General features: G+C 43.8%; 1 protein-coding gene across 2 annotated transcripts in view; it reads left to right on the top strand.

Annotated features, from left to right (window-relative positions):
* LOC124789403 (solute carrier family 22 member 7-like) overlaps nucleotides 1-18983 on the top strand; it is a 169097-nt gene that overhangs the window by 70898 nt on the left and 79216 nt on the right. The window contains exons 4-5 of one of the 2 annotated variants that reach the window (XM_047256746.1): nucleotides 12136-12170; nucleotides 12252-12293. In XM_047256746.1, the coding sequence (XP_047112702.1) occupies nucleotides 12136-12170; nucleotides 12252-12293 (77 nt within the window). Of the gene's footprint in view, nucleotides 1-12135; nucleotides 12294-18983 lie in introns of both variants that reach the window. The other variant, XM_047256745.1, reaches the window with a different exon arrangement.

Genomic DNA, 18983 nt, shown 5'->3' with positions numbered 1-18983 from the left:
GAAGTCGGCAGTCTAAAACATTGCAAAGGTGTTCTATAGGATTCAGGTGACGACTATGTGCAGGCCAGTCCATTACAGGGATGTTATTGTCATGTAACCACTCTGCCACAGGCCATGCATTATGAACAGGTGCCCGATCATGATGAAAGGTCCAGTCACCATCCCCAAATTGCTCTTCAACAGTGGAAAGCAAGAAGGTGCTTACAAAATCAATGTAGGCCTGTGCTGTGATGGCGCCATGCAAAACAAGAAGTGGTGGAAGCCCCCTCCATGGAAAGCATGACCACACCATAACATGACTGCTCCAAATTTTACTGTTGGCACTAAACACGCTGGCAGATGATGTTCACCAGGCATCTGCCACACCCACACCCTGCCATCGGATCACCACATTGTGCACCGTGATTTGTCATTCCTCACAATGTTTTTCCACTGTTAAATTTTCCAATGTTTACACTCCTTGTACCAAGTGAGGAGTCGTTTGGCATTTACTGGTGTGATGTGTGGCTTATGAGCAGCCACTTGACCATGAAATCAAAGTCTTCTCACTTCCTGCCTAACTGTCATAGTATTTGCAGTGGCTCCTGATGCAGTTGGAATTCCTGTGTGATGGTCTGGATAGATGTCTTCCTATTACACATTACGACCCTCTTCAACTGTCAGCAGTCTGTCAGTCAACAGACAAGGTTGGCCTGTATGCTTTTGTGCTGTAGGTGTCCCTTCACATTTGCACTTCACTATCACATTTGAAACATTGTTCCTAGAGATGTTTGGGAGTGTGGAAATCTCACATACAGATGTATGACACAAGTGATGCCTAATCACCTGACCACGTTCGAAGTCTGCGAGTTCCGCAGAGTGCCCCATTCTGTTCTCTCATGATGTCTAATGACTACTGAGGTTGCTGATGTGAAGTACCTGGCAGTAGGTGGTAGCACAATGCACCTAATATGAAAAACATATGTTTTTCTGAGTGTCCTGATACTTTTGATCTCATAGTGTATATAATCTCAAAAAACTGGAAAGAACTGTTTAGTATCTAATATGCTGAAATTTCATAGTTATTGGTCAAACTTCCCAATGTAAATGAAAACTACATCCTCAAATCGTTGAAAACTTGCAGTTCTTTTTTTCTGTTGTTAAATATTATCAATATTAATTAGTTTTACAATAAGCAACTGAATAATTTAACAGTATATTAACAGTTACAGTCTGAAGACAGTACTCCAAATATGATGATAGGTCAATGGCATACTCACTCCTCAAATTCTTGAGTGTGTTGTAGCTATATTAACGGAAAAACACCACACTCATTACTGTCAGAATCTGATTTAAAATAGTCTCCTTCAGCAGTGCTTGAACTATCACTGCTTCCTCCTGGTTGCATAATTAAATTTTCTGTAGCTTTTTCCACAATACCTTTGTTTTTGGCTGCTCCACTGATGACACTTGCAAGACTCTTCATAATTTTTGCCCATGTCTCACTTGTCACTTGATTGACAGCTGCCATAAGATTATTTCCAATTTCAGAGAGCATGAATTATTATTGTTTGCCACAACATAATTTTTTATTTGTGTCCATATCTCTTCAGTGGCACTGAAGTGAGAATGGTACGCAGGAAGTTGAACAGTTTCATGCCCTTGCCTTTTGGTACACTCATCAATTACATATGTCAGAAATTGTGGTTTCTTTTGTGCCACAATTTCAAATAACTTCTCATTGTTTCAGCCACTGATTAATTTTTTTTTAGTTGGTGACCTATCATGAACAATGGAATGATATGATGAATTGCCTGTGATTATCACTGATGGACTTTTCAGATTTGTCATCAGCAATGTACCCCCTGTGGGTCTGGGGATTAGAATAGGCCAAAGAGGTATCCCTGCCTGTTGTAAGAGGTGACTAAAAGGAGTCTCACACTTTTCCGCACTAGAAGTTCATGTCCCATTTTGTGGTTTGACCTGCCACTTTCCAAATTCTACAGAAGCATGGGCTGTATAGGGAAGGGTGCCTTACGTGGTGCACGAGTTATCCATAGTGCCCTCAGATTCGATCTCCTGAACCTCTTGTCATGGCTTTGCATCTCCACCTGCAATTCAACTGTTTGGGCAAGGACACTTTTTTGGGGTATGTCATCTTCTTCTGTTGTCTCCTTTCCTCTTTTGCCCCATGCCAGTATTGGATTTCTCTGTGCCAATATCCAGCACAGTAGCCAGTCCTTTGTAAGGGGCCATCATGTACCCATTTTGTGGTAGCCTCCTGACAACACAGGGCTCAAGTTGCTGATGCCCGAGCTGTCAACTCCCCATGCATGCCAAGGAGTGATGCCTGTCTTCCTGGGCATCAGGACTCCTGGCAACAGCCATCATGCATTTGCTGTGGCTGGGTGGCACCCATGGGGAGAGCTCCTGATCAGAGTGGGTGGCATCAGGGCGGATGACTGGCAATGAAGTGGACTAAGTCATCTCTTGCTGGTGACTGTATGGCACCAGCAGTCTCCAAGAAGGGCAAGATTGAGTACAATGCTGACAGATATGACCCCAAATTGTTTCCCTCCGTCACTACACCATGGGAGGAATGTAGGGCTACAGAAAGAAGAGCCATATTTGCCTCGGTATTTAGCCTGTAGCAGAATGGCTGGGGACTCCTTTCTAGCTATAAAGCCTCAATTTTTTGTTGAACATCTTGAGGATAAGTTTAAGGAAGTAACAGCACTGTCAAAGATAAGAAGCAGTGTAGTCTCAGTTCAGACAACATTCCCAGCCCAATCCCGGGCATTACTTGCTTGTGACCGGCTGAATGATATTCCTGTTTCTGTCACTCCCCATAAAAGCCTCAACATGATCCAGGGGATTATTTTCCATCATGACCACCTCTTGGAGTCTGACAATGAGCTCCACACCAATCTAGAATGGCAGGGTGTTCATTTCATCCAGCACATTTACAGGGGACCCAAAGACAATAGGGTTGCTACCGGTGCCTTCATCTCGGCCTTTGAGGGTGGTTCTTTGCCTGAAAAGGTCAAGATGATGGTTTACCACTGTGACGTTAAACCATACATCTCTCCCCCTATGTGGTGCTTAAGTGCTGGAAATTTGGGCACATGTCTTCACGCTGCACTTCCAACGCCACATGTCGAGACTGTGGGCATCCACTGCATCCAGGTACTCTGTGTGCCTCCTCCCACTTGTATAAACTGCGGAGAGCAGCACTACCCCTGCTCACCAGACAGCACAGTACTCCAAAAGGAGCAGAAAATCATGGAGTCAAGACCCTGGACCGTTTGACTTACCAAGAGGCTAAACGCAAATTTGAATGATTACAACCCATTTGGTTGATGTCCACATACGTTGCAGCTACATTACCATCACCATCACAAGTATCAGTCGCACCACACTCTGTGCCACGAACAGTGGGCCCTCTGGGCCTCCAGAATACATCTGCCCTCTTGGTGGTGGGGGTAAAATCTCCTTCCATTGCTCTAAAAGTACCTACTTTTGGGAGCAAGCCTCCCCCCCCCCCCCTCCACCCAGTGCAGTGGATATTGGTCCCCCTCCTCCCAGCCAGAGAAGCAACAGCCTCCTCCAGTTCCTCTCATGCAGGAGGAGGCCCGTGGGACCCTCTCTCCCAAGGTCTCCACTAATGCCACAGCAGCCACTTGTCAGTGGTTAAAGGAGCCAAAAGCTGCTGGATGAAGAGCTTCATAGTCTTCCTCCTTGCCAGAAGCTGCTTCAGAGAAGTCCTCCCAGCAAACCCCTAAAGAGAAGCGAGAGGGCAAGCAAACAAATAAGTCAGCTAAGAAAAAGGACCCTCCGGTGGCCCCAACACCACCACTCCCTCAGTTTTGCACCTGCGGATGAAGTGGAGATCTCGGCGTCCCCTGAGGACCTGGTTCTTACTGATGATTAATCCACAATAGGAATGGATACAAGTACCCAATCAGTGGCAGCAGGTGACCCTGAGGTGTAACCTGCCTCCTTGCATGCTTCATCCCTTCCCAGCCTCACGATATCATCCTCCTCCAGTGAAATGGCTGCGGTTTATTCCACCACCTGGCTGAGGTATGGCAACTGTTAAGCTTTACACTTGCTTTCTGCATTGCCCTCCAGGACACCTGGTTCCCAGCAATGTGGACCCCTGCGACTATAATAGTGTCTCAGATGGAGTTTGTGTCTGTCCTGAACTCAGTATGCAGGAACCTGTGTCCCTTCAAATCCCTCTTGAAGCTGTGGCTGTCAGGATAAGGACAACACAGGAAATAACTGTCAGCAACGTATACCTTCCTCCAGATGGTGCAGTACCACTGAACGCATTAGCTGCACTGATTCAGCAACCCCCTAAACCTTTCCTACTTTTGGCAGATTTTAACACTGATAATGCCTTGTGGGTGGCACTGTGCTTACTGGCCGAGGTAGAAATGTCGAAACTTTCCTGTCTCAATTTGACCTCTGCCTCTTAAATACTGGGGCCCCATATATTTCAGTGTGGCTCATGGCACTTACTCGGCCATTGATTTATCCCTATGGAGCCCAGGACTTCTCCCATCTGTCCACTGGAGAGACCACGATGACTTGTGTGGTAGTGACCATTTTCCCATCTTCCCGTCACTCCCCCAGTGCTATTCCCCTAGACGTCTAGCAAGATGGGCTTTAAACAAGGCATACTGGGAAGTTTTCACCTCTGGTGTCACACTGAATCTCTCCCACATGGTACCATTGCTGTGGAAGTTGAGCAGATCAGTAGAATGCACGTGTCTGAGGTGGAAAGCACGATCCCTTGTTCTGTAGGGTGCTCCCAGTGGAACTCAGTACCTTGGTGGTCGCCAGAAATCGCTGAGGCCGTAAAGTGTGTCAGTGATCTCTACAGCAACATAAGCGGCACCCTTCCCTAGAGCACCTAATAGCTTTTAAACGGCTCCGTGCTCGCGTTCACCAGCTTATAAAAATTGGAAAGAGGCATGTTGGGAGAGGTACGTCTCGACCATTGGTTGCCATACATCACCTTCTCAAGTCTGGATGAAGATCAGAGGGGTTGTGGGTACCAGACCCTGACAGGTGTTACTAGAATTAACCTCAATGGCTAGTTATCTACCAACACAAACACAATTGCTGAGCACTTTGCAGAGCACTATGCTCGAGCCTCTGCATCAGAGAATTAGCCCCCAGCATTTTGCACCCTCAAATAGCAGATGGAAAGGAAAGCCCTCTCGTTCACTGAACATTACGGTGAACTCTGTAGTGCTCCATTTACAGAGTGGGAGCTCCTTAGCATTCTTGAACATTGCCCTGACACAGCTACTCAGCCAGATTGGATCCACAGTCAGATGATCAAACATTTCTCGTCTGACTGCAAGTGACATCTCCTCATCTTCTTCAACCGGATCTGGTGTGATGGCATCTTTCCATTGCAATGGCGGGAGATCACCATCATTCCAGTGCTCAAACCCGCTTGATGTGGATAGCTATCAGCTCATCAGCCTTACCAACATTTTTTGTAAGCTCTTAGAACGTATGGTAAGTCGGCGGTGGTGTTGGGTCTTGGAGTCACGGGGCGTACTGGCTCCATGCCGGGGCAGTTTCCGCTCTGCCATTGATAATATAGTTTCCCTAGAGTCTGCCATCCAAACAGCCTTTTCCAGACACAAACACCTAGTTGCCATCTTTTTTGATTCACAAAAAGCTTAAGACATGACCTGGTGACATCATATCCTTGCTACATTATATGAATGGGGTCTCTGGGGCCCACTCCCAATTTTTTTTCCAAAATGTCCTATCGCTCTATACTTTACTGGTTCAGGTTGGTGCCGCCCATAGTTCTCCCCCATATCCAGGAGAATGGGGTCCCGCAGAGCTCTGTATTGAGTGTGTCTCTAGTTTTTGTGGCCATTAACGGTCTAGCAGCAGCTGTCGGCCCGTCGGTCTCACCTTCTCTGTATGCAGACAACATATGCATTTTGTACTGCTCCTCCAATACTGGTGTTGCCGAGCGGCACCTACAGGAAGCCATCCACAAAGAGCAATCATGGGCTCTAGCCCAGGCTTCCAGTTTTCAGCCGTGAAGTCGTGTGTCGTGCATTTCTGTTCGCGTCATACTGTTTGTCCGGAACCAGAACTTTACCTTAATAATGATCCACTCACTGTAGTGGATACATATTGATTCTTAGAACTGGTTTTGGCCACCCAATTGATGTGGCTTCATCATCTTTGTCAGCTGAAGCAGAAGTTCTGGCAGCACCTCAATGCCCTACACTGCTGCAGCTCTATAGAGCCCTTGTTCAGACCTGCCTTGACTCTGGGAGTCTGGTGTATGGTTCAGCGGTGCCCTGAGCTTTGTGTTTACTCGACCCAGAGCAGCACTGTGGCATTTGACTGGCAACAGGAGTTTTTAGGACAAGTCTGGTGACTAGCGTCCTGGTGGAGGCAAGACTCCCTCCATTAAAGGTTAGGCATGCACAACTGCTCGCCTGTTATGTTGCACACATTCATAGTTCTCCTGAGCATCCGAATTACCATCTCCTTTTCCCATCCACGGCAGTTCATCTCCTGCATTTGAGGCCCAGGTCAGGGTTTAAGAGTGCAGTTTGCATCCGATCTCTTCTGTCTGAAGTGGAGTCCTTGCCTTTACCACCTATACTTGAGGTCCATTCATGTACACCTCCATGGTGTACATGTAGGCCAAAGTATCACCTGGACCTTTCACATGGTCCTAAGGACTCAGTTAACCCCCCCCCCCCCCCCCCCCCCGGCTCTCTGCTGTCACTTCCTGTCGATTCTTGATATATACTGGGACCATGAAGTGGTTTACACTTACGGCTCAGTGGCTGATGGTCACATTGGCTTCGTGTATGTTCGTGGAGGACATATTGAACAGCACTCCTTGCCAGATGGCTGCAGTGTTTTCACTGGAGAGCTGTCGGTCATTTCTCGTGCTCTTGAGCGCATCCACTCATGCCCTGGCAAGTCATTTCTTCTCTGTACTGACTCCTTGAGCAGCCTACAAGCTGTCGACCACTGTTACCCCAGCCAGGAGTTCATCTATGTGCTGGAATGGACCAGTCATCCCGTGGTGTTTGTGTGGACCCCGGGCCATGTCGGAATCCCAGGAAATGAATTTGCCAACAGGCTGGCCAAACAGGCTACATGGAAACCACTTCTGGAGATTGGCATCACTGTAACTGACCTGCAATCATTATTACACTGCAAGATTTTTCAGCTTTGAGAGATGGTATGGCATAATCTCAGTATGCCCTTGAGACTACAAATGTGTGGAAGACCTCCATGCTGGGCTCTCACAGGAACTCTGTGGTTCTCTGCAAGCTCCGCATGGGCCCTATGCTGCTAACACATGGCTACCTCCTCTGTTATGATGACCCACCTCAGTGTCACTGTGGCTCGCATATGAGTGTCATCCACATCATGCTGGACTGCCCACTTTTAGCTGCTCTGCGGTAGACTTTTAACCTCCCCAGCGCCCTACCTTTGGTGTTGGGTGACAATGCCTCAATAACAGATTTAGTTTGTTCTTTTATTTGCGAGGTTTGTTTTATTGTACCATCTAAGGGTGGCCTTCTCTGTGAGGTCAGCACCCTCCCTCCATTTGAACTCTGTCACACTTTCTTTGCATTTGTTTGTCTTGGTGGTCGACTTTTCCCTACATGTGTTCATCTCGCCTCATCTTTTTGGGTTGGACATTTTAATGTGCTGCAGAGTGGCTGGCTCATCCTCTTTTTTTATTATTGTGATCACCCGGTCCACACTATATGCTCTATGGTTTTAATACCTTCTTCTACTTTTCCTTCTGTTGTAGTGTATGTTTTCCCCATTTTTTGTTCATTCCATTCGTTTTTTAAAGGTGTGGTGTTGGGTGTTTACATAGCTTGAAACTTGCTTGCATCAGGAAAAAGGGACTGATGACTCTGTAGTTGTTTGGTCCCTTTGTACCACAAACCAACCAATCAATCATCAACAATGTTTTGAACTGATTTTGAAAAACCACACTGTTCATCTCTTTGTGATAATCACTTGTCTTTCCTGAAAGAAAAATTAACAAGCTGTTTGGCACATAACCCTCCAATGTAACTGCATGTAAAACAATAATCTGACCTCCTTTTCCAACAGGCACTGCCTTGGTCCCCTCTGGCATTCCATCGCTCCAGCCTCTATGTAATGAATGGCTAGCATTAACCCACATTTCGTCTATCCACATACATTTTCGAATTTTCCACCCATGATTCTGCACAGAAATTTGCTCTGCCATGTGACTGCGTGTCCTTTGCATCAATTTTTTGCATCAGTTAAACACTGAATAGCTGAAGCCTATGTTTTTCAGCAGTGTACATAATGAAAATAAGCTTCCTTTAAAAATATGATCTTTCTGGAGTGATAAAAGCTCAGTGGGATGTTCTCTTTGCTTATAATGCATCTTTCTGGAAATTGTCCATAGCTGTCACTTGCTTCTTCCTTGGCCGCTTGGTCTCCGGTGTGTGCAGCCTTGCTGTGCCTCTGTCACCACAGTCTGTAGTGTACTGTTTTTTTCCTATTGTTACAACAGTGTTCATGCTTATTTTCAATGCTGCTGCAATCCTCTTAACCTTTTTCCTTTTCTTTTGCAAAGTAGTCCCTCACTGAACACAAGAATTGGCAGGCCTGGCAGTGTAGCACATTTTCTGTTTCACTTCACATGTTCGGCTGGCACTACTCACTGCACTGGACATTGCTTAAAAGGAAACAGAAGCAAATAAACAATTACAACAACAAAAATGAAGTAAACTATGATCTGAACCATTAAGAAAAATGACAAAATGACAGCACCGGTTGAACATGAGACACTCACTGGTACGTGAGGTTTGCAAAGAGCAACATGGCTCCTGCTATATGCTAGAGTGCAGTCTGTCATTAGCTGGCTATGTGTGTGTGCTAGGCAATGGAGTGATGGTACTGAGCTGTCAGTACCAGACGTGTCTCCCAGACTACAGTAATGGTTGCACAATGCATCATTTCTCACATAGTTGGCTGATGTCCATATGTGTTGAGGAACAGAGGACTTGATTTACTGCAGAAGATCGCCTGTTGCTGAACATTAAAGCTCTAGCTTACTTTGAAACAAACTCACATTTGTTCCCTTTTAATTACCTCTATAGACAATTCTTATAGCTATTTAATTTAAAAATCAATAGCTTGTTGAGATTTGCTTTGGTGGATTTTCCTCAAATTTCAGTTACGTATATGGAAAATAAGGGATGGTATGGAGAATTGAAGACAACAGTCCATTGGCAAACCTTCCCAATAATATTGTTTGCCAATATTTATTCTCAGATAGCTTAAGTGTTTATGAGGCAACACGCAAGTTGCATTTTAGACTGCTTTAAATCGTTTAATCAAGAAGCTTAGTGTAAAACTCTTAGATGAAGACATATTCAAAAGTCTGCTGCGTCAAATAGGACCTGTAAATTTGTACCATTTTCAGGATATTAAAGAATAATTACACGTAATAACTTCAGTGCCTAGTTTGTGTACATATTTCCTACTTTCACTGTTGCCATTTATGTTGCTATTTTAAATGTAATAACTTTATATTCAACCAATTTGTGAAAACAGTATTACATGTGTTTTCATATGGGCACTGTAGGCAGTGCCACAATCAGAGGCAAATTACAGTAGAATACAATTACATGTATATAAACAAGAATTGTGTACCATGCATTTCTTACATTAAGTCCTAACATACTGCAATGTGTTTTCCTTAATTAATGATCAGATAATCAGCTGCAAAAATCGGCATTAAGGTAAATTCATTGAGTATGAAACATTTTAATAAAACCACTTCTTTGGTTTGCACTTGCTTAGGTTACTGATCCATCTTGTTAAGTGTGTTTGCTGATCTGTCTTGTTAAAAGTGTGAATTATATAAAAGTTGATAATTAACCAGTGACAGCATAAACATGAGAATTTGCTTCATGATGTGTAAAGTCACTTAAAGTTGACTCAAAACACCAAGCAGTCACAGATTCTAACATCCTGTTGACATCAAGGTAATTATAAATGCAGCACAGCCTTGGATTATGAAAGAATACGGAAGGAAACTGGCCATGCCATTTCCAGAGGAATCATTCCAGAATTTCATTACAGCAATACAATGGGCAGACCTGTATGATCTCTTCTCCTCCAAAATATGAGTCGAGTGTCTTAATTGTAGTCAACTGCTTGGTCACAAACTGGAATGTCGCAGCAGCAGTGACACCTTAAGATACATCCATTTAGGTTGGTCAGTAAATCACCAAGGATCCATCTTTTTCCCTCAGCTTTTTAATGTTTACATTTCACACATGCATTATGTATGTTAACTCAAGATAACAACTAAAACAAAAAAAGATGTATCTACTTATGTAATGTATAATTATGATAGTCTGAAGGATATATAGCAGAAGTTGACTGCCCTTTTATATGCAGAATTGAGTGGTATAGCAGAAGAGTAAGTGAACGGTTAGAAACTAAATCGACAGTGAGTAAATGTACCAAAAATGAATTATGAAATATAGGCCTTAAAATTTTTATGCTAAGAGGTTGCTGAAACATCCAGTGATGTATATTGACATTTGTTGTAGGTGGTTTACATATGTAATCAAACTAATTCAGAAATGTAAGAAAGTTGTTAAACATCTGCCAGAACCACTTTTACAACTCGGAGCCTGCTGTCTAAGAGGAAACTGTATGGTAAAGAGCACAACTCTCTCATCACAAAATATTTAGTGAAGTAAATATGTTAACTCAGGAAAATATGTTTATTAGATACAGGTTTAATAAAAGTATACCACTATAGCTTCTGAATACCTTCAAGACATCATTTTTAATAAGTCATTAAGGGGAAAGACTTGTAATTTTGAAAGCGAATTTGTAGACACAATACCGCATGTCTGTACAAAAGCTGGATTAACTGAACATTTAAAAAATAAGGTTTCTATGAATGCATTAGGAGTAGGAAGTGTATCTGGTGATGATACAGAAAGAAAAAGAGGATAAAGATTGTTAAAGGATATCTTGGTCATGACAGCCTGATATCCAGCAGTAATAGAAAGATTAAAAAATACACTATGAATAAAAATTATCCTATTGGTTTCAATGCCAATTCTCCATCTCATGAAGAGCCTTCATCAGAATTGAAACAGGAAACCCAACCCTGTATCATATAGGATTATCATATTATAGCATTATGTCAGAGGCTCATGGCTCAGTATTAAAGCACCAGATTACAGATACAAAGGCCTGGGGGTTTGATCCCCAGTCAGTCCTACGATTTTTGTCAGTCACTTACCACTTACTTCATGTCTGTCAATGTTTATCAGAATAACACCAGCTTATTCCATGGTTGGTTTCTCCTAAAGCCCATAGGGCAAATCAGCCTTGGAGTCAGAAGAAAAAACCATGCTACCTCAGATAGAGGTGTCCAAACTTGCTTTCAGATTCAGGACAGCTTTACCTATATCAGACAAGAACAACATTACATAATAATGCATTGGTGAATGTGTAGATTCAAGTAATAGGAAATGATATAACATATAGAGTACCTAAATAAGTAATATTTGATGAAATTGATATATATGCCAAGATCCCTTCAAATGATTATGTATCTGAAATTAGGAGGACCATTGTGGGGAAATGAATATTGAGTCGCTGGTTTATTGTATTTAAAAGATGAGGTAAAGTATTAAAAAAGTTTTTGAATCAATATAGTCTCTCTTCCATAATGTGAAAAGTAAAGGCAACAGACATATAGTACTTTGTCATCATCTTAGACATGACAAGAGAGAGGTGTTCTTTTGACATGTTACAGTAAACCAGCAACTGCCAATATTTGTGAAGACACTGTTATCTTCAGAGACTGTAGAATTTAACATCCATTACTTGGTAAAGGCCTATATACATAGATATTACTTCTACATATGATGTTGTGTTGGACATAAGGGTTGTGAGGAGGCATTTTGAAAATATGAAAACATTCCATAATTTTGTCAGTACCCCTACTGAAAAGAGAGAACTTTCCAATGCTTGCGAATAATCAAATTTTGTCTGATTCTTTGTTTCATGTACTTTACTGGGAATGTCACATAATATCTGCTTACATTTCATGTTCTGCAGATTTGGACGGAGAAAGCAATACCTTGTGAGTACAGGTATGATAGCAGTTTCCAGAACTATGTTGACTGTTTCTTCATCTGTGTTCCCACTGTACATTTTTTTCTCTGTAATGGCAGAGGCTGCAGGATTGCCTAGCACTGACTCAGCTCTAGCTTTGGGTAAGTCTTCATTGAAACTATCTCTCTCTCTCTCTCTCTCTCTCTCTCTCTCTCTGTGTGTGTGTGTGTGTGTGTGTGTGTGTGTGTGTGTGTGTGTGTGTGTGTTTTAAGGGTAAATCTCACATGTACTGATTTCTTATGTTTATAATAAACAAGACTATTTATAAGGGGTCATTGACACTCCAAAAGTGTTTGTAAATTCTAACACAAAAGTTTTCACAACACAGTGCAAATGATGTGACTTGAAATAAAAGTTTTTGTGACTTGAAATAAAAGTTTTTGACACAGTGTCAAAAATAATCATTAACTGTGCATTTTCTCCCGAAAGCAGAAAGTAGATGATATAAGTGTCTATGTAGACTACCTAGACTACCTCCTTCCATTGAATGGAACACCATAACCTGGATTCTGTCTTGAAGATAAGAATCAAATAGTAAAATAGTTTGACAGATTACACTGGGGTCACACTCGATACCAAGGATGTTCTTGGTTAATTGGACAACACTCTCTCAAAGCCCTCTGTGCCACTGCTCTGGCTCATCCTGGAAACCCTCTTTGCTGTGGCTCAGGTGACAGCCCCAAATCCTTCCTGGCAGACACTTGCCTGTCAATCTCAGAACATCTCTGCATTGCTGCTCAGCTTGAATTCTGGCTCTAAATCAGTCTGAGCCCCCAAATATCTCTGCCCTGCCACTCAGGCACTGCCTCAAAAAATCTTACTTGCTACTCTACCAGTGTCCTCTGCTGTGCTGCCCTGAAGCCTTTTGTACGTTTGCTCAGGTGCCAAACCCCTCCCCTAAGCCCATCTGCCTACCCCTTGAGAGCTGTCCTCCTAAGATATTTGTACCACCTCTGCTGTTAGACCCATCCAATCTTTCTTGTGCTGCCTCTCAAGTGATTGCCCAGAGTTTGGCAATCCTGAAGCCATCTGCAACATTGCTTTGGCAAAACCTCCCAAAATCCCCGCACCTTTACTCAGGTTGCATTCCCCTTAGAGCCCTCTGTGCCACAGCTTGGACTGCGCCCCCCCCCCCCCCCCCCTCTTCAACCCCCCTCACCCACTAAAGCACTGTGCACTACCCCTGCAGCCCTTCACTCTGTTCCTAGCCCAGCTCCCCTCCCTAAGCCCTTAGTGTTGCCACTAGATCTGTGCCCCCTTGAAGTCTTATGTGCCATCATTCAAGCAGTGCTTCGCCAAAGCCACCAGCACCATCAATTTGGCACCCCCATTGTGGTGCAGCCCAGCAAATCCCTGTCCACTGCCGTTTGACTCCAACCAAGGTTCTCTGCACCACTATCCTCCTCAAACCAGGCCTTGTGACTGCTGCTTGGACTGGGCTCTCCTGGAGCCTTTTGCACCATCATTTTCACATTGCCACATGAAGCCCTACGTGCCTTGGCTTGCATGCTGCTCTTGATGTCCTTTGTGACACCAGCCTCAGAATCCCTCTGTGTCACCATCCTCTGAATCCGTTTCCACTGTTACGCCCTAAGCCCACTGCACTGCCACAAGAGTGCTGTTCCCCCAACCTCTCTGTCCTACCACTCAGTTGCTGCCCACGTAGCCCTCTCTTGCACCACTAGGACATGGCATCCCAAAACCCTTTCACTGTCTTTGAATGTGGCCCCTCAAAGCCCTTTGCACCATCTCTCAGGCCCAGAACCTTGAAATCTCTGTTTAGTTTCTTGGAAACCACCTTTCCTCACTCGGAAGCACTTTGCACCATTGCTTGTGCACTGCAACCCCAAGCCCTCTGTGCTGGTATATGCTCACTCACCACTGCTGAAGCTGCTACCCACAAAACTTTCTACACTGGAGATAAAACCCTCCTCAGCAAAGGTCGGCCTGTGCTCCTGCCTCGAGAAGTCACTTGAACTGCTGCTTAGGTGCAGCTCCCCAAAATCCCTCTACCCATTGCCCCCTCCCCCGTCCCCCCAAATACCAGTGTTCACAGCCAGATTCTTTAGTGCCAAATTATCCCATGCCACTACTTAATCTGTGGCTCCAAAAGTCCTCTTTTTCATTAATCATATGCAGCCCCCACATAATCCCTCTTCTCTCCACATGTGATGTGCCCCACAAATCACTACATGCAATCTGTCAGGTGCAGTCCCCCAGAAGCCCATGTGTTGTGTAAATTGGAATGTGCTACACCTTATGTGCACTGCTTGCCACTTGATTTGTGTACCTCTTCCAGCCTTCCATGCTGCCATTTTAATAGTGCCACACTGAGCTCTCTTCAACTCCACTTGAGTGCTGCCCCCTCCCCAAAGCTTCCTTTACTGACTCTTACACTGCCTGCTAAAGTTCTCTGTGCTACCAATTCTGCCCCACCTGCCATAGCTATCTGTAGCACCACTTGCACACCACCCCCAAAGCTTTCATTACTGTTGCTAAAGTGTCGTTCACACAAAGCCCAGAGACCTTTTGTGCCACTGCTGTGTGCAGTGCACCCAGCTCTCCCCCCCCCCCCCCTCCCTGAGGCACACCCCTTCTCCCTTCTCCCTTTCCCCTCCCTACAAAACCTTCTGAGCTGATATTTTGCTGCTGTCCCTGGAAACATTCTGTGCTGTCACTTGGGTGTTACACTCTAAAGTCCTCTGTACTGCTACTCACTGTGCCCCTCAAATGCTCTGAGTTGTCACATGAGCTGAATCCCCAGAAACCCACCGCATTACTGTTTGGGCATAGCTTCCCCAGAAGCGCTCTGTGCTGTGGCCAGGTGCAGCCCCCTCCCTTTCCAAAACCATGTGCTGCCTCTTGGTCTGTCTGAAACTGAAGCCCTCTGCACAACTGCTCTGGCTGTCTCCATCTGAAGCTATCTGCAGCAGCATTCAGGTTGTGCCACACCCTCCCACCAAAGTCCTCAGCACTCTCATTCACGTGACTCATTGCCCTCCCCCTCTCCCCAATCAAATCAATTTGCATTTGTGCTCAGGTGGCTCCTACCCCTCCCTCTCTGAGTCTGTCTGTTCCACCATTTGAGCAGGACCCCCTTTTGAAGCCATCCATCCTGCTGCTCAGCTGGGGCCACCTCAAGGCAATTCGTGCAGCCACTAAGGTGAGGCCCTCCTCCAAAGCTGTCTGTGCCACTCCTGCCTCATGCCGCCCCCCCACCCCCCACCCTTCTCCCAACCCCACCCCTTTAAGGCAATCTGTGCTGCTGCTCTAGTGTTCACCAACCCTCCCCCTTTGAAGCCTTCTGCACTGCCACTTGGGTGCTGCCCTGAAGCTCTCTACTGCTATTGCTGGAGATCCTCTCTTTCCCTGCTACATCCATGTCTTTTGTTCTAAGCTCACTCATACTCTACTCCTGATCCTCTTTCCACCCTTTCCTACTACATTCATTGTTCATTCTCAACTTCCAGATCTACTTTATATCCTCCAGCATTGATTGTGTGGATCATAAATTTCTGGTAGGAGTATCACAAATCATATTGGTACACTATGTGATCAAAAGTATCCAGACACCTAGCTGAAAATGAGTTAAGAGCTCGTGGCATCCTCCATTGGTAATGCTGGAACTCAGTATGGTGTTGTCCCACCCTTAGCTTCAATGACAGCTTCCACTCTTGCAGGCATATGTTCAATCAGGTGCTGGGAGGTTTCTTGGGGAATGGCAGCCCACTCTTCACAGATCACTGCACTGAGAAGAGGTATCGATGTCAGTCAGCGAGGCCTGGCATTAAGTCAGCATTCCAAAACATCGCAAAGGTGTTCTGTAGGGTTCAGGTCAGGACTCTGTGCAGGCCAGTCCATTACAGGGATGTTATTGTTATGTAACCACTCTACTACAGGCCGTGCATTATGAACGGGTGCTTGATCATGTTGAAAGATGCAGTTGCCATCCCTGAGTTGCTCTTCAACAGTGGGAAGCAAGAATGTGCTTAAAACATCAATGTAGGCCTGTGCTGTGATAGTGCCATGCAAAACAACAAGTGGCGGAAGCTCCCTCCGTGAAAAACATGACCACACCATAACACCACCGCCTCCAAATTTTGCTGTTGGCACTACACATGCTGGCAGATGATCACCAGGCATTCGCCAAACCCACACCCTGCCATCGGACCGCCACATTGTGTACTTTGATTCGTCACTCCACACAGCATTTTTCCACTGATCAATCGTCCAATTTTTACACTCCTTACACCAAGTGAGGCATTGTTATGCGTTTACCGGCACGATGTGTGGCTTATGAGCAGCTGCTTGACCATGAAATCCAAGTTTCCTCACCTCCTGCCTAACTGTCATAGTACTTGAAGTGGATCCTGATGCAGTTTGGAATTCCTGTGTGATGGTCTGGAAAGATGTCTGCCAATTGTGCATTACAACCACCTTCAGTTGTCAGCAATTTGTGTCAGTCAACAGATGAGGTCGGTCTGTATGCTTTTATGCTGTAGGTGTCCCTTCACATTTCACATTGGAAACAGTGGACTTAGGGATGTTTGTGAGTGTGAAAATCTCGCATACAGACATATGACACAAGTGACACACAATCATCTGACCATGTTCAAAGTCTGTGAGTTCCGCAGAGCACTCCATCCTACTCTCTCACAATGTCTAATGACTACTGAGGTCACTGTGTGGAATACCTGGCAGTAGATGGCGACACAATGCATCTAATATGAAAAATGTGTGATTTTGGTGGGTGTCGGGATACTTTCGATCACATAGTGTATCTGATATGTCATGAAGGCATTTCCTTTTGTGGTTAGCATAAAGGCTTAAAAATATAAATCTAAGGGCCAATTTACAATTGCGACTATATGAGTCAAATCGTACTTTGGTGTGAGGAAAAATTAAGTAATGTTCCAAAGTTTGGTGCTTTGTTCACTGTTTTTATTGACATAAATGACTTGCGTAGGACATTAGTAATGATTAAACTGTGCTCTTCACTCATTACAATTGTATGCTGATGAAGAGCCAAACTCATGAATACCAGACACAGCTATGGGAATAATGAATCATTCTTACAAGTGATTCGCAGCAAACAGCTTAGCCCTTAATCTTACAAAGACTCGCATTATGCAGTTCCAAACCTGAGGATGCACACTGGATAATTCTTCATGTGTGAAGTTCTTTGGCTTCTAGAGGGATCATAAACTGTGGTGGCACCAGTATCTGGATAAGTTAACCAACAGTCTCAGTGCTGTCTGTCTTGCAATTAGAAATTTTCTGTCGTTTTTTTGGCCTATAGACATAATTGTTGACTTTTTTGCATATATTCAGTTATGCCTATATAATGGTGTAATCTTAACAGAGACATTGCAGTTAAAATAGAAAAGTATATATTTCACAGAAGTGTGCTGTAAGCATATGGTGTAAAGCTGATTGGAGAAAAACTTGCAAAATGCTCTTCAGGTACTTTACATCTTACATCGATGTCCTGATACATTCACTCACTAACAATATTTTAGGGTAAAATGGCTAGTTCGTAACCAAAAAATCTTGAAGTAAAAGTAAATTCCCAGTAGGCCGAGGGCTAACAGTTCTGCTTAACTATAATTTTGATAATAAACATTTCTTGGCTCCTCTAATTATAGAAAACTAGTGGTGTTCCATTAAAAAAAATCCCTTCAAGTATGGGACAAAAATTGTTGGTGAGTAGTGTAAGAGGAGACTGACTGACTTTCTCTGAATATCCATATCACTGATCAGAAATGAATACCAGTATGGATAGATCAGTGCTAGTATCATTTGTTGTTGGTATAGTGTACTGAAGTTGTCTGCAGTGAGTGGCTGTTTCTTTCTGTTAGTGTATAGCTTGATTTGTTTCACTTTCCTGATGAAAGATGCAGATCAAAGGGGGGCTTGGGGACATCATGGTTGCCCCCAAAAAAGCATTTAGTAGAAAAGTATATTTTTACATATGAGGTATGTTCAAAAATAATGGGGAAATTTGCTTTTTGCATACAATTTTATTTATTCCTCTGCATCAGTGTTAACCCCTACAAAATTGTCCCCATTAGGTATTATTTTCTTATGCCAATGCTTTTTCAAATCCTTCTAACATTTTGAACTAGGAAAGCTTTCAGTTATCTGTATGATTATTTTTTAATGTCACCTGTGCTTATGAAATGATGACCCTTTAAGATTTTTTTTAACTTTTGCAAATGGACAAAAGTCAAATGGCGTTATTCCTATGAAGATGGGTGCTGGGGCATCATTACAGTATTGTTTTTGGCCAAACATTCATGAACGGGCAAGTATGTGTATTCAGGTATATTACTGAGATGCAAAAACTGTGGTTTTTTCACGACCAGTCTGGGTGTTGAGGCATTGGACTTTTAAGGAGTACTTCTTATTGATTATTTGATCTTGTGGCAAGAACTCAGGGTGCACGACATTGTTAACACTGAAGAACAGTATGTTCATATCATAACCTTCACATTTGATGACAATTGTCAAACTTTTGTGTGTGTGTGTGTGTGTGTGTGTGTGTGTGTGTGTGTGTGTGTGTGTGTGTGTGTGTGTGTGTGGAGCCTTAGTTTTGATGCAGTATCCATACACCCATTTTTGTTACCTGTTGTAACATGTTACAGTAGTTCTATATCATTGTCATCATCTCAAAACTCACGATAAACTTGCATTTGCCTATGTTTTGCTTCGTAACACAATTCTTGTGGAAAAATTTTCATTGTTACTATTTTCATAAAGAACCTAAGCAGAGTTGTGGTGTTGTCACAACA

Source organism: Schistocerca piceifrons, chromosome 3, assembly GCF_021461385.2.
Source record: "Schistocerca piceifrons isolate TAMUIC-IGC-003096 chromosome 3, iqSchPice1.1, whole genome shotgun sequence".
In the NCBI taxonomy this organism is placed as follows: Eukaryota; Metazoa; Arthropoda; class Insecta; order Orthoptera; family Acrididae; genus Schistocerca; species Schistocerca piceifrons.
Note: the sequence above shows the minus strand (reverse complement) of the source record. Positions and strands in the feature narration are given on the sequence as shown.